The following is a 22,038-nucleotide window of genomic DNA, read 5'->3' as shown; positions in this document are numbered from 1 at the left end:
TTTAAGTGAACTTTCAATTTCTAATTTACTCTCTATTACAATGCCTCATATAGTTCCCTTTAAGTTAAACATATTTTCCAACCCTTTGATAGAGTATTGTTATTACTTCACGGGAAATTAATATGAAACATTATTAACCAAAGTACTGAAGCACTGACAGGAATTGATTTTACTGATTATTATTTTTTTTAAATCAACGATGTGTAATTTCGCATGGCAAGTAGTGTATCTGTAGCTGTATTTAAATAAGTACGCACCTTTTTTAAAATATGAATTACGGGCTTTTCCGACAAGAATTTGGAGCTATAGACGGAAAACCCCTTATGAATCATGTTGTGTAATATTTAAAGATAGAACTAACGCAGTCAACCTTCACATTGCTCTTATTTTGTATCGGTAATCAAAATATATCTCAAAAAATTGTATACTCAAGCAATTTTAAAGGGCGCTTTGATTATCAATGTCAGCGAACGAGTCTTATTGAACTTTGGCGCTGAAATGCGTACAACTACAAACATAATTCTTCTCCCTACCATGCATTTATAGATAAATTTTCTTGAAATTTAATGCTTCTAAATATATTTCATCGAATTTATCGATTATTTTCAACTTTTAAGTCTTGTCATAAGTGATAATTTTTGCGTTAGTCAATACACCGTATCATTTCCGTTTTGCCAGAGTAACTGAATAGGAGAGTTGATTAAAATCAACTACCAAAAACTACAAACATCAACTTGAATGTACATGTATCATAATAAACACATCTAAATATTTACATGTGTAACCTCCATCCCAAACAGCTATTTCGTTACTTATATGCACAAAAGAAGATATACATGTAAACATGTTTTATCTTATACTATTTCATGAAATTGTTGGAATTCGAACCATTCATCACACATATATTTCAACAAAATATGTAACATTCAGACTTAGAATTTTCTTTCTTATTAATTTGTTACATTTTATAATTAACGACACTTTTAATGGCAAATATCTATTGAATGTATCCCAGATTTGTGGGAGCGTTTGACATTCCTTGACAAATCTCCTTGACAAAATAGATATCTTGCATGTCTTTCCATATATTTAATGAACATCGATAAAATGTGTTACATGTTATTCATTTTATCTTGTTAATCAAAGGAAGCATTCATTTCATTCCACAAGGTTTTTTAAAATTAGATGTTCAACATTTATTATGCATTTTAAAGAACTCGATGACACTAAGCATAACGTTTTCAACAATGAATGAACTTTGTTTTTAATAAAGGACACACTTTAATTTTTTCACAATTAGTTGTTTAAATTTTTCTATAAAACCAGACAAGGTAAAAGATGCATGTCTTCAAATTAAAAATAAAAAGAGTGATATTATCAATTTAAGAAAGATGTAAAAGTATATGTGTTCTTATTGTAATTAAATTATCTTTGTGGTAATTGTGAAAAAAAAATCAATCATGAATTTGAGCATCAATATACTTATTATAAGTAGCTATTTACATTTACAGAAAATTTACTTAATAAATGGATGGCATAAGACGTGTATTTATTATGTATTAGATTTTTTTGTACCGCTCCCATTGTGGTGATGACGTTTATTTGGTCTCCAACGAGTGGTCTTTGAAAAGAAACACCCCTCTTTAAATATATTGACCACCTTGTATTTAAATCTACAGTTCTTTGCAAATGGTGCACATTAAGCCCGAAGGCCAAAGACCATCATAAACATGATTTCCTGCAATGATAGGCGACGAATGAAAGTATTCAATATTGTGGTAATGATTATATGGTCCAGTCTGTTGTCCTATGTAGATGGTGAGTATTGTATGTTCTCTTATTTCTTTATCATAATTATTATTAATACAATATAGTGACACTGTCGTTTATCTAATTTACATTGATGGCTAAAATATTCGTTTTCGATGCTAAAAATCAAAATTATTTCAATGATTTTTTAAAATATGAAGTAATGAAACAATCAACACAAACCGTAATGCGAAGAGGGGATAACCTTTTACTTACCATGATTTATAATTACATAATTCATAAGAAGGCCAGGAATCCTCTCCTATTTTTTATTCATAATTAAGCAGCTGATACATGTATTAATACCAAAATCAATGTTATTGTTAATATATTGTCCCGATGCATTGGTAACGGAGAAAAAATTTAAATTCTTAAGTCAAGAAAGAAAAAAAAAGAAAAGAAAATATTTGAATAAACATCCTTGTGTAATAAAAACCATTAAGTCAAGAGTTTGGCTCATGTAGACAGAAGTCCTCCGAAAGGAAGAATCACCATTACTTAAAACCTTGATTTATTTCTTAATCATAATTTTCACTTAGACTTTTTTTAAATCATCGTAAAAATCGAAGATCTTTTTTAAAAAAAAAAGTTTGCTGTAAAATTTATTTATGATAACCGGAAATGCAAACAGATTGATGTATAGACAAACGAAGGAACAGAACTATATAAAATATTCTCCATTTACAGTAAAAGTTGGGGGGGGGGGAATATATAACACTGAAACAAAATCCTTAATAATTTACATTAACTCTAGTCGAAAAAAAATAAAAAAAAATTACGTAAATGAAAGAAACGAATAAAAATTTTGAAAGTGAAAATATAAATTATGTCCCGTAAGCACGGGTGATACTCCTAAGTTCTCAATTTCTGACATCAAGCTTCAATATTAATGTTGCTACGCTATCATATTTCGTATATTTTATTGCCTGACGTCATGACGTCAGGCATATCCAAGGTTTGAAAGTTGCATTCTTCGAAACAGTGCAGACAATGGGAGCAAGCAATATCATGATATTCACAAAAAAGATTAACTGATGCATGTTTAAGGCGCAGCATTTACATTCACAATTGATGAAAATGATATATGGGATGTAATAAAAACAGCGAGCATTTGTTTACAAGTAAAAGGGATGTTCACCATACAATGCACGTATGTAATCCTGATTTAAAAATAGATCAGCATTCCACCATTTTTATCGGTGGAAAAGGGGGGGGGGCATCGCAACAAATTGTAACATATTGTCTATTACGGTACAATGTAAGTAACAATTGTTGTTGAATTATCATTATTTAAGAAAGTTATCTGTTTGGATTAAAACAAATAAAAATTCATACAGCTGGAGTGTTTACTGGAGGAACTAAATCGCCAAAGCGGGGTGTGACCCGATTTTCGTTTAGTTGGGCGATTTCATAAATCTTGAAAAGGGGTCATAATTCCCGTGCCTTACTAAATGTACAATACTACATTTAACAATTACGAATCATGTGTGTTTGTTAATTCGATAGATTATATTACTCGTATACATGTATGTAGCTGTTACTAAACAAATGTCAAAAAAAAATCATCTGACCCCCTCCCCATGGATCTCTGCCAGTGGATGGGTTCATTCAAACAATTGGATCAAGATCTCAGCCGTTGCGTGAATGGTAAGCAGGGCTTCGCGCGATAATGTCTCATTCTAAGTTTTGGCGCGCCGATTAGTGGACGAGTCCGTTGGGATCATGCGAATACCCCAAAGCGCACCGTGTGTTTACATCACAGGCACTTAGCATCGGGGGTTGGGGTAAGGGGGATTGCTTCCCGCTCCCACTTATTTTGCAACAGACACTTTTCGTAACTTTATATAATAAATGATACTGTTTGGAGATTTTTAAAAAATGCCATTCAGTTGATTTTGCATCTTAATATAACAAATACAAATTTAAAAAAATGACTAATCTCCAGCTTTTAAGCTTACATGCACTCATATGATATGTGTACATTTCTAAAAAAATGAATTAATAAAGTAATTGATTTTCAAGTGATATATATGTACATGTTCTAATATCAGCAGCGAAAATTAAAATTCATTTCTGATAAGATAGCCTAATTGATACATGCATGATTCCATTAAATAATTTTGTTTAGTCAGGCAAGCTTTTTCGAAAGCTTTTACTTGTACAAAAGTATGCTCAAATCTAAACTACATTTAGAACTATTTTAACAAGGCCTTGGACTTTCAATAGGACGTAACTATCTATTTCTTGAGTCAAAGCAAGTTAAAAATGATGCTGGCTTCAGGTGAAATATACACCGATTGAGTAGTCTTAGCTCAAAAGCCAGACAAATCTTGTTAATTTCAAAGAGCAATGGCTGAGTGGCCTACAATGAAATAGAGATGCATACGTCATATTGCAGTTTGACACCAACTACCCAAAGTCCAAGCTCTTGCTAAAATGGTTCTAATCAAGTAGGTACAAAGACAGAACACCGAGCCCGATATACACTGTACATAAAATTGTTACCTGTGCTAACTCAGTAATACAGTTCACAGCCGGGTTGTACACAGATTAACTCGTTTGCATGTAAACTCATAAAATGTCAACATGTTACAATACGTAAAATTCAAGGTTGACTAGATTATTAAATAACAGGTTAATTTTTCCTTTACCTTCTGTAGCTATAGTTTTATCCTGACGTGTCAATCTTCAACACGTTAAAAAGATTAAAAACATGAATAACGATACATTTTCTTCTCAGAAATAATACCATCACAAAATATATTTGCACCGTTTGGTATAAACCATTAGATTTTATAAACTTTTATACTTTGAATCTGATTCAAAAACTGCATTTGTAAACTGGCGGTCATTGCTTTTTTTAAAAAAGCATAGGAAAATACACCTCACTTAACAGCCAGGTTAGAGAATTATTTCTTTGGATCATGACAAGCCCTCGACTTTATATACATTTCGTTAATTGGGCTTAAGACATCCCCCCCCCCCAAAAAAAACCCCAGCAGGTAAGCGGCATATATCTCAAGACAGTATGCGAACGAAGATGTAGTCATCATAAAAAATGACATGAGAAGTATCGGAACCATATCATGACAAATGAAATTATTTAACTTTTTTTAGGATCGTGTGCCTCAAAAGGGGACATCGTTTTTCTTCTTGATGACGAACCTAGCAGCATTGGCTCAGTCAATTTCGAGCGGATCAAATCTTTTGTAAGCACCGTTGTCGGCCAATTCAGTGTTGGAAACGATACAAATCAGTTTAGCGTGGTCAATTTTGAATCGTCTGCAAGAGAAATCTTTCCCTTGAACCGATATCAAACTGTGTCAAGTATTCAGTCAGCTATTTCTAGCATCAGTTTCTTCGATCATTATTTTAGTGGAACAAGCATAGGTAGTGCTCTTGACTATGCCCGAATGTACTCTTTTACAACAACTAGAGGTGCAAGATCGGATGCAGCAAAGATAGCAGTTTTAATCACAGATGGCCAAAGCCCTCTTACTGACGAGGCCGAACGTCTAAAAGCAATGGGAGTCACCATCTTCTCCGTCGGTGTTGGGACAGGTGTGAATTCCGCTGTGCTTCGCTCAGTGGCTACACACAACGACTACACATATTTGACCACATTTGACGTGCTAAATCTCATATCGGAGGAATTATCCAATAGGACGTGTGCAGATGGTATCAATTTGTTTTTCTTAAGTTGAATTTTGAATACCAAATTAAAAAGGAAAACAAAATATTATATACAGTAAAAAATCTATATTTTATTTACAATTTATTTTGTAGCTATCAATGATTGTCTTGGGGAACCTTGTCTAAATGGGGGAACTTGTGAAGACCAGTTTGGAAAATACGTGTGTCATTGTCCAGGAGGGATTACAGACCCCATCTGTTACGTGCCAGGTAAAAAAGTTCATTAACTGATCACGTTCCCTTTTTAAAAAGGCAAAGCCAAGTGTTTTTCGTCTACTTTATGAATTCATACTTTATCATAACTACAGGTATTATTCTATTTATTGTGTTACAACGCACTTTGAACAAGATATGTTTGTGAAACACTTATGCCCCCCTCCCTTGAAAACATCCACAAAGAAAATGAACGTAAACTGCAAATCTTTGGAATTTTTGTCAGTCCAAGGGGCATAACTGTCGGAGATTGCTCTATCATACCCAAAATCAAACTTGACCTAGATATTATTTAGATAAACCTGCATACCAAATTTCATATGATATGTGCACCCTCTGCGAAAAAAATGAGCAGACACTGCAAATAACTCGAATTTTCTACGTCAAAACGCCATAACTCTGTCGAAAATTGCTCGATCGAACCCAATATAAAACTTGACCTAGAACAATGTTTGAATTTATGCACACCTCTGATTTATGTTCAACTGATCTGCAAAAGAACAATTTCCTATCTTGAAAACTGTAAGAGGAGTTATCCATACAATGAGGATACCCTCTTGGCAGCCGGCCCGCCATTTTCACCAATTTAATAAGCGTATTTTTCCGTTTGAAAACCCGGTTAATAAAATCAACTCCCGCCAGCTCTTCACTACTTTGATTAAAATTATCAGTAAAACATTTCTCGAGATACCCAACGTAATCTAAAGTATATAACATCGAGGATTTTCTTCTGGAACTCGAGATTGGTATCTAGTCGCGAGTTTTTGAGATAAACAGCGAGAGTTTACTTTATCTAAGGAGGGTAAGGACTCTCCAACATGGCGGACACGGGTGCATCAGACGACTTCAAGATTTTAAATTTACGTATTATATCGTTGAGTACGTATGTAATTATAAAAAACCCACATATGTTGTGCATAGTTAAAGAAAAATTGAAACAAATAATTATTTTATATTTTTCTATTTGTTTGTTTTACAACGAATTCTATCTAAACATCTTTCAAAAACAGTGTACAGATACAAAGTAATGTATGATGTTTCTATTTTCGATTTATATAAAAGTTATTGATTCTTATAAAAATTGTAAGAACTCTTTATAACAAAATTAATTTTAATTTAAACTTATTATTTTTTTTATTTTAATGATTAAAGATAAGTTCATTACCGATACCTGATGTTCCTTTTTTAAAATGTACAAATGGGGAACACAACTTTCAAATGCTATTGTAAACACAACAATATGAAGTATTATATAATTTTATTTGATGTTTTTAAGGGAAAATTAATGAAAAAGTACATACGCATCTCATTTTTATTCGAAATTTAAATATTCAAATTTACGGTGCATAATGTTATTGACAACCTCCATTTTGGAGAGTACAAAGAGTTGATTTTTCCGTTCGTCCTAATTTGTGGGTGAGCATCAAGAGGTGGGTATATAGAGTGAAAACTCGAGTTCCAAAAGAAAACGCTCTTAATGAACTTGTACACAACAAACAAAATGTGGTAATTATGGATGCCTGCTTAGCAGTGATCTTGTTTTGCAATGTATTGTACCCGCTTTTCAAAATTTCCAATTTTAGTAGTCTATGTGTAAAGTATTTCTTCATACAACATACTAAGATATATAGATATACCCATGTTAAAAAAGCAACTTTAAGACGACATATTCGAAGTCGCATATCTTTGTGTAACTTCAGATGTAAGCCGTTCGTCTTCTTGATCTCCTTGAGGTTCAACTCAACTTAGGAATCACCAAGTCCAATTGTTGTTTATCAAGCAGTTACAACATCAATTAAAAGCAGTCCAAATCAAAGATCTCTTATTCAAAATCTAAATCAAAATCCCCAATTTCACATCCAAATTGATACTAAAAAAATTCTGAGCCTTTTTTAAATAATTAAGTTCTATCAAAAAATCTCCCCCCAAAAATAAAAATCTTAGTCACAAATAGAATTATAAACCCCAAAATAAGAAATTCTATCAAACATCATTTTACAGGGGACTATATCATTTCACTTATGACAGTTCGGCCCATCTACGATGACCATAAGTGAAAATTTAGTGTTCAAATTCCAGAGTTATATTTTTTTTCTTAATATTAAAGAAACAAAACTGTCAGAACTGTTTATCTAAGAGTATGAATGCAGGTTTTGAGTCTCCGAGTCCTGGGTCTCTGAGTCCCCCACCAGGGTATGAGACATCGCTTACGCATAATACATTCGTTCTTACGTGGCTTTAAGGTGCAAAGGTTAAATAGATGGAAAAAGCAACACATGGCTAACTTGCTTTATGGGCCTTCATTGCAGACACAGGATCGCAAATAATGACAATTTGTTGATAACTTGTATTTTTAATTTGGGTTTTACTGTGCCCGAATTGTGTACTTGATTTAATAACAACATTTAAGACTAAGATTGTTGAGATGCAGGCTTTGAGTCTCCTGAGTATGGCGCATTGCTTAAGTACAATATTAAAAGGTCATATATAAAAGTTTACATGAGTTCATGGTTTAAAAGGTTACAAAGAATATATATAACATGCGAAACATAACTCAGTATAGAGTACAAGACCTATCTATGCAGACACAGAATCGTCAAACTTATTTATAAACTCCCAATTTTGACATTATTGTACCTGGTTGTACAACATCATTCAGGAATACTACGCAGTGCTACAAAGGTCAACAATTTCATTCTGTTATTTATCCTTACCACTTTTCATTGCGCAGAATCTTACCATCTATAATTAAGTATCATAGTGACCAATTTGTAATAATTATACCAACAATTCAAGGTCAAAGCATGGCTATCTGGTTACACAGACACAAACCAAGAGTTCAAAATCATTGTGGGTGATTTAATATCGTTTTAACCGGGCTCTGCTGAAAGTCCTGGCCGTAGGCAGACAAATTGCCAATGTAACTATAAATAGCTTCAAAAAAGTAACTTTAAAAGTAAACATAAAACCAAACAGCGTCAAAGTAAAAGCTTCCGCTATACCAGATAGTTACACAAAGAGCCACGTTTTGTCAAAAGTGTTGGCATTTCATTCTTTTTTAAAAAATTTGACAGAATTATCCATGTTTTAAAATTTTCTTATTAATAACGTGTTTTAAAAACAAGACTATGCATTTTTGACACATACAATGCGCATGAATTTTCCACAATACTACACAATATGCATAAAGACACACCAAAAAGAGCCCGGCTTTCAATACTTTGATTCGTATCAGCTCCCCTTAGCTGAAAACTTATTTGTCTGTCTCTCTGGCCGTCTAAATTTTTCTTGTTTTCTAAATTGTTTTACCAGAATTGGTAGGCCAATTTTAACTATTAAACTAGACACAAAGTAATCGTAGGTGAAGCGTATTCATTTTTTTTTTAAATGAGAGGACATACCCTCTTTCGAGGGGAGATAATTATGAATCATTGAGTACTTGTTGGCATTTTTGAAAAGTCTTCTTCTAGTAGTGTCAAATCATTAATTTCAAAAGTAGGATTAAGTGGAATTTGCCGTTGAATTTTAAAATAGAATTTTAGAGAGAATTTTAAGAAATCTTTCATTAAACGTAAATAATGAAGGGGCTTGACGTTTATATGTGTAGAAATTCGAAAAAAAAATTCAAGGTCCACTGTACTACCTTTCCAATGTGTTTTTATTTAATGGCATAAAACAGAAGTGCTTACTTTTGCATATTATTGCTTAGGCGATGTGGAATTAAGGCCGCTTGTACCTCAGATGGAATTATCTAACTTTAAAGGGGACAAAACTATGTTGTACAATAAATCAAATAATCATCAACTGCTACATTGTTTATTTGTAAAGCATATTTGTGTTCCCTGGAACAATGAATAAATAAAACAAATCGATCGATTAATTTAAATTTCCGCCATTATAGGAGCTGCCATTGAAAATTAATCTATGACGTCACACCATCTATTGCGGTTTGTTTAATCAACATAGTGTCAGTATTAGCAAGTCATGATATTTGATCTAAATGGCAAACTATGGAAATTTTGAAACCGTATCAATTTGAGACCGTTCTTTTGTATTTGACATTCCTCTAAATTGCAAACCAACCTCACACGGAGCATGAACGTTGAAATCTCAAATCGGAGGTTAGTGTCCGAGGAATCTCCGTGTAGTTTTGGCAATTGTCAACGGATGCAAAGTATCGTAACAATCAAAGAAAATGTCTCGACATAATTGGTACAGTCATTTCAAGCATATCTTTTACAACATACACCATAGCATAGTACTAAAATCTCATAGCATAGCATACAATCTCATAGATTCTTATTCGTCATATCATACCATAGCATAACATAGAACATGGTTTTAACTCGGTTTAAAATGCTTTTATTAAAAAAGAATATATGTTCACATTGCAGATTAGTGGGTAACTTTTGCTTCCAATAGTTTTACTTTTAAATGTTTAAAACTCTTCCGTGTAAGGAGGCGTTTTTGTTCGAATGTCATGGCATACCATACCATATCATTGAACCCTTCAATATAATTTTTCATAGGATAGCATACAAATCTCATTACACGGCATTGAAATCTCCTAGTATATCACTTAAATCGCATACCATAGCATAGCATAATATTGTAAAAGTAGAGAATGTATTTTAAACACCCCAATTACAATTATAATCTTATTTAGTTAGCGGAGAGCTTGACTTAAAATAAAAGTATTTCTCGAGATCTTTTACAACATTGAATAACAGCAGATTAATAGATGTTAATTATTTAACAAAAATGCATATATTTATGAATACATATATATTTATTCTTTAGATTGACTTGTGAGCCTAAACATTGTCAATTTTGTTTCTTTGGATATTTGAATAGCAGAAAAGGCATAACTCGGCGTTTTTTTATTGTATATATTCAGCGGGTTTAAGTGCACTGTGTACATTGTACATGTAAACCAAACTTGAATAGATGGAGTGAAGTTAAAAAGGTTATTGTTTTAGTTTAAATACAAAAGAGTTCTACATCTTGTCAGCCTCGAGTAAATGCGATTTCTCTAACTTCAGTCGTGCATTAAAGCTAAATTATGTAGTTAATCTTCAAAACAGCATTTAAACCATACATTTGTAATTTAAACCACTTCATTTGTATAATTATGACCCTCTTCGAAGACGGGAGAGCATATTGCTTTGCTGTTATCTGTCGGTCGGTCCACCAACAGTTTCTGTTCATTTTCTTCGCAAAGGATGCCTATATTGAAATGAAATTTCGTATACAGGTTTATCATAATAATATCTAGGTCAAGTTCAATTTTGGGAACGATCGCATCAGAGTTGTGCCCCTTGGACGTAGAAAAATTCCATTCGTTGCAGTTTCCGTTCATTTTCTTCGCACAGAATGCACATAATAAAAAAATGAAATTTGGTAAACAGGTTTATCATAATATCTTAAACAAATATAATTTTGGGTACGATTAAGAATTTTTTGACAAAGTTGTGCCCCTTGGACGTAGAAAAATTCCAATAATTTGCAGTTTCCGTTCATTTTCTTCGCAAAGAATGCACATATTGAAATGAAATTGAATATACAGGTTTATTATAATAATATCTAGGTCAGGTTCCATTTTGGATAAGATGGAGCAATTCTCAACAGAGTTGTGCCCCTTGGGCGTAGAAATATTTCAATTATTTGCCGTTTCCGTTGATTTTCTTCGCATAGGATGCACATTATGAAATGAAATTTGGTATACAGGTATATCATAATAATATCTAGGTCAAATTTAATTTTCGGTGCGATCAAACATTCTTTGACAGAGTTATTTGCCTTGGAATTTTAATTATATGTAGTTTCCGTTCATTATTTTCGCAGATGTTTCTAAGGGAGGGGGTCATACGTGTTTTACAAACATCTCTTTTTAAAATATGTTTTTTTTTTTTTACTTTCCTTTTCCTTTGAATCGGCATTTGCAGATCAAAAACGTATTTCAACGCTTGATAAAGAAGTTATGATATTTTGTCATCGAATCAGTCTATATATAGTCTCATACATGTAACTGCAACAGTATTGATGTGCATATACATTTCTCGCAAACGCGCGTTACTCAATATGTGTGTGTGTGTACCGCTGCAGTAATGATGCTACATACTTCGTAAAATGATGATTTAATGCTTAAATGACTTTTTTCAAACTCTTTTTAGTATGGTTTGGAGAGTTATTTGGCTTCACAATTTAAAATCACAGATAAAGTTTTAGTTTTCTAAATTTGAAGATGGGGGAATAAGATGGCACAAATGCCCATTCGGTTTAGTAGTGAAATACAATTTTAAATTTATTTTTCCCCAATTAATTCTATTCAAATATATTATAATACAACTTTGCAAAAGCAAAATTTCTAACTATAGTCAGGTTTTAATATATTTAACAAAAAATAAGAAAAACTAGATTGTTCTCGTTGCGAGCAACGAGTGGGTCTTCCGTCCGATTTTTTAGTAGAAAAGACGACTTTTAACACGAAGTTGTTAATCTATGCAAAATAAGAAAAAAAAAATGTCGGCACTTGGGGCTTGAACCCGGGTCGCCTGGGCCATGTCCACAACTCTATGGACTGAGCTACTCGGGCTCTCGCTTCAGGACTTTGACGCTTGATTTCTCGAGAACGCCTTGATCGATTTAAATTTTTTTTTACATATTTTGAATCAGTAAGAGGGTCACTACCAACTGTTAAAATATAAAAAAGAAATATTAAAAAATAAAAAAGTCGAAAAATTAAATTTTTTAAATTTTCTTCCTATGACGTAAGGAAGTGACGGCGGACATTTTCTTGAGTGTGTCGCACCAGAAAAACAGTAGGTCTCTCATCTCTGAAAATTTCAGCCAAATATCTTTACTCATTTTTGAAAAACCTGTCATCAAAACTCAATTTTAAAAATCGTAAAATGACGATAACTTCCGAACGGAAGTGAATCTAAAAAGAATTCCGGCGGTACAAACTTAAGACGGCGGGACATCTTTACTGAAAATGTAAAGGAAATTGAACGAGTAATCGCCGAGAAATCTTCTGCACAAAATGTGTAAGGAAAAAAAAAGAATAATAATAATAACTAGAGCAAAGCTCGTTGCAAAGCAACGAGTGGGTCTTCCGTTAATGTCGGAAGTAAAGCTGGAAGTTCCTGTAAGAAGCAGAGCTCTTGAACCAATAACAAGAGTAACTTAGATAAAAGGATGAAAAAATCGAATTATTCCTGGTACGACTTAACAAAATCCGAATGATTTTAAGTACGAATTAACAAAACCCTTTCTGATTTCACGATCGACTTAACAAAAAAATCCGAATGCGTTCAAGGACGACTTAACAATTATTTTTGGTACGAGTTAATTTTACTTTGAACATTACAATTTTTTTTTAAACCAAGGACGCAGAATCAAAATTTCCGGAAAAATCAATTTTTAAACTCCGTTTGAAACGGAAGACCCTAATAATAATAATAGAATTGAAAAAGAAACCAAAGAATAATAGAAGGGTCTTCCGCTGAAGACGGAAGACAATATTGTCGGAAATTTTGGTGGTATCGAACCTGTAACATAAAAACCCTAGATATATACGGTTAGCTTATGCCAGGTACTCTAACCACTGAGCCATTTCAGACACAACAAAGGCGGCTTTTTAAATATTATGTGTGGCTAAGGTCACGAATTACCGGACTTGTATTATTTTTTCAATACGTTCAGTTGTTGGGATACAAAATGATATTTTTAATGTATAGTGGGTCATCTCTCCACGTTTTTGTTGATTGAAATCGGTTTGTTTTCCATTAGACCTTAATTAGACTATGAGAAAAATATGGAGCACAGACCCACTCTATAAAAGAAAATGCCTTGAAGTTCTAAAAAATGACAATATTTGCAGGTTTTGATACGTATACGCCTGTTTGAGTCAACATATTCCGAGTATTGAACATACTTACAGGTTACAAATCAATGATTCGTTAAATATATATTGTTTTAAATTATTTAAAAAAAAACACATCAGATTTGTTGATACTTTAATTTTTTAGTAGCCTGTCCGACCGCGTATGGGCATTTTACACGCCTTATCCACCCATCTTCAAATTTGTTTTCTAATGATTAATGATAAGATCTTGAAATAAGTTACTATAATTTTAATACAGAATTGTAGTTTTTGATATCTCTATTGATTACGGGGTAGGTTATGAGTCATATATTCGTTTAACAAACTGCTACACTTTTGTAACTGCAGGTTTGCCCAATGTAACGCTAGGGTCTCCTAGTAGTTTTCAAATTCCGCCAGGGTCAAATGCTATACTTCAATGTTACGTCGCAAGTCCAACGAGCTACTCCATCACCTGGTTATACCAGAAAAATGGTGTCACATCAGTGGTAAACACCGGAGATACTTCGAAGTACAGCGGTAGCAACTATCTGACCGTAAAGAACGTTCAAGTAACAGATGTAGGAAACTACAGATGTCAAGCTACAAATACGGCAGGAATTGGACAGAGCGCATCTATGATACATCTGGATCTGAGCCCAGGTTTAAAGAACAGAGATTTTTTTAAAAAATGTTAACACATAGAATGTAGAAGTCTGAATAGCAACAAATAATTTCTATATAAAGATTTAGGTGCAGTTTCAGTCATATTTTGCTATATATGAAAGTGTTTTTAGAAATATCACAAAAATTGAAATGAAACATTTATTTTCATAAGAGAACCTAGAAATAAAGAATATATAACAGATATAAGAGTTACCTAATTAGACAATGTGAAAATAAGTTAACGTCATTATCCTTTCTTTTGAAAACATGATAAAAGTGTATAACTTGGTACTATATATGCACGCATATTCAAGATGGTGTATTTCATAGAAAAAAAATGATATTTTAAACAACTTTGGAATTGATGGCTGATATTAAAAGACAATATATCTTCTTCTTTGATCGCGGTTTCACTTGGAAAGATGTTCCAATATATTATTGGCACGCTTATAATCATATAAATTTTCTAACTTTGTTGAACAGGTAATCCAAATTTGGTACCGATGGGATCTTACACATATTCTGTAAATGCGAGCAACAACGTGACATTGCCATGCAATTTTTCGGCATCATACCCACCAGTAGTAATGGTGAAATGGTATACATATCACATCATCATATCAACCAGTATGTCTGGGAAATATATAGGGGGGACTCCACAGAACCCCTCCCTAACTATCAAAGACGTCCAGGCAGCCGATATGGGAAGGTACCAGTGCACCGTCCACAATTCGTACGGAAAAAGGACCACAGCAGCTATACATTTAGTTGTGTATGCTAATGAAGGTATCGTTGTACAAATGTAACAACAAGGACCAGAGCAGCTATACATTTAGTTGTGTAAGCTAATGAAGGTATCGTTGTACAAATGTAACAACAAGGCCCAGAGCAGCTATACATTTAGTTGTGTATGCTAATGAAGGTATCGTTGTATAAATGTAAAATGTAGGGCATCCGTGCTGAAAAATACGACAAGTATACTTAAGGTCACACTTATTTGATTTCTTGATCGCTGGATCCGTGCGGACGTACGTAAGGGCTTTTAAAACAATAATATTAATTAAAAAAAATTCCCCACCCAGAATTTTTAGTACCGTTTTCGCTTCATTTTGGTTGTCTTTTTTTTGGTCATGAGTGTGCTTTTTTATTTTGGTCATACCAATAAATTCCTGGTAGATTGTAAGCAAGGTTTACAAGTAAATAATGCCCGATGTGTGAATAAAATTAACGATTAGGAGGGTCTGATACAAGGGCGAATACAGTCACCGTTTTACATGTATACCAACGGAAAAAATGACATTTTAAAAATAAAATGTAATTGCTTGCCCTTTTTTTACGTTGCCCAAAAATTTTCAAATTTCCTTTTTTAAACTCTAAAATTAAATAATCACCCGCTCGCCCAAATATTTTTTTGGCATAGAATCCGAAGACCAAGAAATCAACTTTGTGTGGCCTAAGAGTATTAAAGTTGAAACGTAACAAAAATTGCTTATTGTAATACATACATTTATGCATATTACCTTTTAGATCAGTAAATTGATGGGAAAAAATTTGAATTAAACATTACATATCTAAAATAGATATTATTTGGTTGTTTGGAGATATTATGTAGAGAAGTGTCAGGAAGTTGCATTTATAATTTAAACCAGCGCATCTTTGTGTGCGCCTCAAATTATTATATTTTCAATGTCATAAAATGTACCTCTAAGAACTGTCAATCGAATTTACGGTCTAGGATTTATCAAACTCAAATAATTTATTCTTTGGCATTAGATTGTGACAAGCTGAGCTGTGGAGTTCTCAGAGAATGCCTTTTAATGAACAACAAACCTACCTGTTCTGTGTCGACCTGGAAAGCGGCAGCTGTGGCGGTAGCAGGCATTGTGGGCGCCGCTGCAGGAGTTGCCGCCTTTAAGTTACTGACTAGAAAGTAAGTCCCCTAAAATTTTTTTTTAAGTTTTGGTTTTCTATTTTCACTGACTTATTAGTAACTGATGCCTTGTTATTGTATGTCGGTTAAAAACCAGACTTTATTCACAACAGAAAATTTCTTGACGAAAGTAAAAAAAATCTGATGAAATCCCTTTTAAAAATGTTAATTTGTAAATGTCTTATAAACCGTTTAATAATTTTGATTAAATCGATGCAGTGAAAAAACGGTTATATGCATGAAAAAAATCTTATTAACATTTTACTATGGCCAACACATGTAAAAGGTTCTAGACTTAGATGATATTAAAAAGCTTTTTGACTCAATTTTTAAACAACTTGAAACACTTAGTTTACCTATTAGTCTTCGTCTGTCATCTTGCGTCGTCTGTCATCAGCCTCCCGTTAACAATTTTACAATGGGCGCGCTTTATTTTCCAAAAAGGTGTACAGCGTGTACACTTTTGTAAATCAAGTGCAGTGGAGTAGCGTTTTGGTGTACACTTTTCTACATCGAGTCAGGGGCATGTGTTGTTAAGTGAAACCAATATGGCGGACAAATGTTTTGATTAGAAACTTGAGAAATGATTTAAAGTAATATTACGGATTGGAAGTTGCAATTAAGTTGTCTTTTGTATGAAAGCAATTAAATTTAAATGCCTTTATTTTATTGCATATATATATGAGAAAAAAGCCTTGCATTGTCGCTGAACAACAGATTGTCTGTTAAAGCTATACACGCTATAATTTACGTCAATTTTGAATGAGAGTGAAAACGCATGTGTTTGTCTACTTATAAAAGTTATCCTTAGTCTGTAAAATACAAGGGTGAATTCTATCTCGTTTCAAAGATATAGATTTTTAATTGTTAATTTTCCTGCCAGGAAAATAGGCTTTTCAGGAATATTGATGAAGGAAGAGCAAACCGACCTCATTGCGCATGTCCGCGGAGAACTAGGTGGTCGTTATTGTTTGCCTAATTAAATATCCAACTTGATTTTTAATATGCTTAACAGTTGTTAATTTGAAATACATACATGTGTAATGAGTAAAATACGTTTGTCATTCACGATACCCTTACTTCTGCATTAACACTTATATAATCTATAAATAGCACATAGGGGAAAAACACAGGTCTACGTCATTTTTTTTAAAGGAAGTATTCGATATACGATATCTACTCACAGGCTTGTATTTTTTTCTTTTGTTTGTACTCGTATATCGGATAAATTTATGCTGTTCTAAAAATATCCTTTCCTTTGTGAAACTATTACAAATATGAGGATGTTGACCCTTCACCAGTTTTGGTATGATAGGCTAAATTTAGCTGTCGATATCACGTGATAGATTGATATTCACGAGGAGGCATTACTTTCCTGGCAGGAAAATAAATATTTTTTATTGTTTAATATTTGATATATTTGTTACGTGATCGAATTGAGCATTATAATTAACAGAATAAAAGTAACTTTAATTAGTAATCAAACACATTTTCCCCTTCATTCAAATTTGAAGCAAATTATAGCGTGTATAGCTTTAAAACAGCACCCCTTTCCGCCATATTTATTTATAACTTCTCTAGTACAAGTACACTACACCATTTAAGTGCACTTGATATACAAAACAAAATGTTTACACCAATGTACACCCAGTTAAGCTAAATCAAGGGCGCCCAGTGTTAACGTTTTCTTCAAACCTACAAGGTCAGTTGTGAATCGTGAAATTTATGACATTACAAAGCCTGGTTTCTCATGGGCGGGGCCTAATATGCAAAGAGGGCCAAATTCTAAAAAATATATTTCTTCTCCTTCCACCTGTGCTTTAAAAACTAATTGCATTGTTATGACGACAATGACACCTCCTACTGAAATTGTGAAATTTATGGCTCTTGGGTCAGGGGTTAAGGTTTTTGGTCCGAGCCAATTTGGCCATATAGTATCGCTACTTTCACAGGCGTTGAAGGTGACCTTAAGGTTTCTCCACCTTTGATATTTGTATGGTTAAATCTGTGAAATATTTGTTTAAATTTGACGAATAATATGTAAACATTCAAATTGAACTTAAATATTGGTATGTTGCAAATATTTTATTCATGCTGTAGGAACTAACATGCAGGTACACTATCAAGGCAGTTATGGCGACGACTGCTCTCCAATCAAACATAATTTTTTTTTACTGATTTCTATATAATAAAGCAATTTTATAAAGAAATTAATCGCAATCCTTTATTTGTGTATTTTAACATTTAAAGGCCATCTAAACTGGCCAGTTTGAAAACCATCACATTTAGAGTGAATTTTGATACAATTTTTCAACCATGAATAAGTACAAAACGTCTTTAACTTTTAAAATTATGGTGCAAACTCACTAAAAATTGGTACATTTGTAACTCATAATGTATCCTGTCGATATCTGCAAAGAAATGTTTACCTTGCCAGGTGAAAAATAATAAACTGTAGTCTCTGTCATCTTTTCCTATGTACGGTTTTATCTTTTTTTCATTGAATTCAGCGATTTCAACTCAAACTACCCTCTATAAATTGTTAAACATTAGTGTCATTTCACTTTTCATTGCTTAAAATGTATAAAACACATGTCAAGTTTAATTAACAAATATTGGCGAAACCAAGCATCACATAACACTAATATTATAACCGATAACGGTAATATATTCCGTAATGCTCCCATAGACGACAATCGAAAGATCTTAATGCGATGTAATATGTTCATCATGTCCTCTTTTAAGGTCACCTGAGTCACTCTGGTGACCTATTGTCATTGATCTTCGTCCGTCGTTGTGCATCGTCCATTAAACTCCTTTTTGAAAAGATGTCAATTGTTACCATTTTTGGTGTAAAGCATCTCTATGGTAAGAAAAATGTAAATTGTGATATTCATTTATTTACATGTACCACCCGGGGATTTTGTAAGGTGGTGCCAGATATGCAATTTTTTAAAAACTCTTCTTTACTCCTGCACAGGTAGGAGAAAAACCAAAAACCGAGATTTTACTGTACCTGAATGTGGTGTAGCATAAATAGTGCTTTCTGTGTAGCAATTAGTGTAATAATAGAAATCGACAACTGATACGGCGGTAGTCAGAGATAAAAGAAAAACAATTGTATTAATGAATAAAATGCAGACATATGATACTCCCTGGACATGACAATCTAAGAGCTATGGTACTCGGGTGGCCGTCAAATCCTGTTGACCTCTTGTTTGGTAAATAACGATTAGGTATCTCCCCCTCTCCTGAAATTGCATGTATACTATGCAAACTCATTAAAATAAAACCATTATAATGATATATTCTAAGCAACTGATTCAAACACAGGAATTTGACGACCTATCTATCTTCCAAGGACTGGGCTAATAAATACATTTGTACACAACTTCTGACTATTGTATCAAAGTACAAGTATCCAATCTTTTATCCATCATCGATTTATTTTGAAATAGATTCTGGCCGACGTAAGTCTGCTAAATTTTTGACACCATTTATTCTTAATTTTAAAGTGCATGACATGATTTATAAAAGTTTTATCCGCAAAAAGTTGTTTTATAAAACTTTAAAGCACTCTTTGCTTCTTATTTATAAACAACAGTATTTGTGTTGTTAGGGCAAGTAACACACAAAGTGTAAATGTGTGTAAAAAATTAAAACGACCGACTGGGTGATTAAAGTCGAATTCTCTAACTAGAATTTGATGATTTGTATTGCCACTAAACCTGTTGTTTATGTATGAGGAACACGATCAGAAAACAACATCATCTTTGTTAGTTCCATTTTTGATAGTTATCTACAGGGATGTATACGAGTACTCGACCAAAGTTCGATCAAGAGAATCTTCGACTATAATTTTCTACATCGATTTTCCATTATATTTATGCTATGAATGATATTTGAAATATTTTTAAAAATCTTATTATGACTATGAAAATATTTGAAAACGCTTTTTCTCTCTCGGTCTTTTGGCTCCTACGATGAAGTTTAATCCATTGCGTTTTTTGGCAGCAGATATAAATTATTTGTGTCCAAGATCTCTTAATTTTTCGATCAAATTATTGCTTTGAATAATAGTACTTGAGCATATTTGTACTTAGGGAAATTGGCACCTATCGATCATGTAAATCATACGAAAACTACCGTACTTAGATAATAAGGTGGGGACTAAAATGTTTATTTGTATTATTTAAGACCCATGTCATTTGAAGTATAAGGTGCCAAACAAAAATAATAACTTTTCAGAAATTATTGTTAAAATTTGAGATGGAAATTCTACAAGCCCCATACGGATCCGAAACCATGACCTAGAGATATGTTGTTTACACTCTAACCCTAGAAGTTCAATGTCATTGGAATAAAAAGTACATAATTGGTTTATATCTTCCTTAAGTAAGAAACCTTGGAAGTTCCTTATAAAGGATATTACACTATTTTTTCTTCGTTAAAGATTGATTATAATTATAATTATAATGGCCTTAGGGCGTGTCACGACCCACGGTCATTTCTTGAAACTTAAGGTCATGGTTAAAAATGTATTATCTTCTTGCCGTATTTTGTAATAGAAAATGAATAGAAAAACTGCCTAATTCCTTCTAGTAAAATTGACATATTTGCTATGAAATTGTTTATACCAATCTCTTTTCTACATGACAGGGCAATACAGCCACAAAATGGGACCGGGAATTCCCAAGGATCCAATGCAAACTCAAAAAAAAAGAAACAATGATAACAACGACCATAACAGTGACGACAACAACAGTGATGACGCCAGAGAGAGTAACCATGACGACGACATGCCGGACCCTAACTACATCGGGGGATACCAGGGGTTCATCAACTCCATGCCTCCTCCCAGCATGTAGTTTAGTCGTGTCTGATTCGGCCAAGGTCTAACTGGTCTTAAAACTCAAAAAGCCTACTTTTTACACTTGTACTTTATTCGGTGCGTGATTTAGATATCATTTATCTATTTAAGGTCTTCCGTTTCCAGCGGAAGACCTTATTGTTTTCGTACTGTTTCTTATTATTAAGGTCTTCCGTTTCCAACGGAAGACCTTATTGTTATTCTACGGTTTCTTTTTCCCTATTATTATTATTATTTTAATTTTTTTTCTTACAAATTTTGTGCACGCGATTTCTCAGAAACGGCTCGACCGATTTTCATGAAACTTTCAGATCTGATAGATAATGATCTAAACCTTATAGGTTTTTTATCATATTGATGACGTCACTTCCGTTTTTGAGAATTTTACGTTTTAGCGATTTTTAGAGGGGTCGCTTGTCCCTCTACGTTCTCCTAAACTATAAAAGATATTGAGTTCAAACTTTCAGGAATAGTAGACAAAAGATTGTAGATTTGCAATTTTATTTTCATTTTGATCTGACTTAAAAGGCCCCGAAGCTCGCCTGGACCCAAAAATTGAGATGGAAAAAACGTCGTCATTTTTTCCGGTTTTATTTGATTATCTCTTTTCTAAAAAATATTTTGTTAAGACATGTAACGTAAAAAAAGTTTGTATTTACAAGACCTTTTCTTATAAGGGGACCAAAGGGCTCTAAAGTCTTTATTCTGTAGCCCTTTACTGTAAGATATTTTGTGAAATGTTATAGAAGCAAATATGTTTATCTCACAGTAATGTATCCAAGCAATGTAATGATTTTATTATGTGTTACGTAATTAGGGGTTTTTAGGGGCCAAAAGTCCAAAATATCGATCACCCATATCTCGGAAAGAAAAAAATATTTTGTAATGCAATACAGAAGAAAAGTTGTTCAAATTAATGTTTTTAACAATATGCAACCTTCAAAATTTCGTTAAACGGCCCCTTTAAGGAGATAAGGGATCGGCCCCTAAAAC

The 22,038-nt window shown here is 33.1% G+C and overlaps 1 protein-coding gene and 1 long non-coding RNA gene across 2 annotated transcripts; both read left to right on the top strand.

Moving 5' to 3' along the window:
* Positions 1-3,389: 3,389 nt before the first annotated feature.
* On the top strand, positions 3,390-14,277 carry LOC136275366 (cartilage matrix protein-like). Its single transcript, XM_066084264.1, has 4 exons — positions 3,390-3,456; positions 4,927-5,487; positions 5,596-5,712; positions 13,949-14,277. The coding sequence occupies exons 1-4, from the start codon at positions 3,390-3,392 to the stop codon at positions 14,275-14,277; spliced, it is 1,074 nt and encodes a 357-aa protein (XP_065940336.1).
* Positions 14,278-14,733: 456 nt separating this feature from the next.
* Positions 14,734-21,275, top strand: LOC136275462 (uncharacterized). The gene is made up of 3 exons (XR_010714034.1): positions 14,734-15,031; positions 16,019-16,175; positions 20,835-21,275. It is a non-coding gene; the product is annotated as an uncharacterized lncRNA (long non-coding RNA).
* The last annotated feature ends 763 nt before the right edge of the window (positions 21,276-22,038 follow it).

This window comes from Magallana gigas, chromosome 5, assembly GCF_963853765.1.
Source record: "Magallana gigas chromosome 5, xbMagGiga1.1, whole genome shotgun sequence".
In the NCBI taxonomy this organism is placed as follows: domain Eukaryota; kingdom Metazoa; phylum Mollusca; class Bivalvia; order Ostreida; family Ostreidae; genus Magallana; species Magallana gigas.
This window is presented reverse-complemented; position numbering and strand designations above follow the sequence as displayed.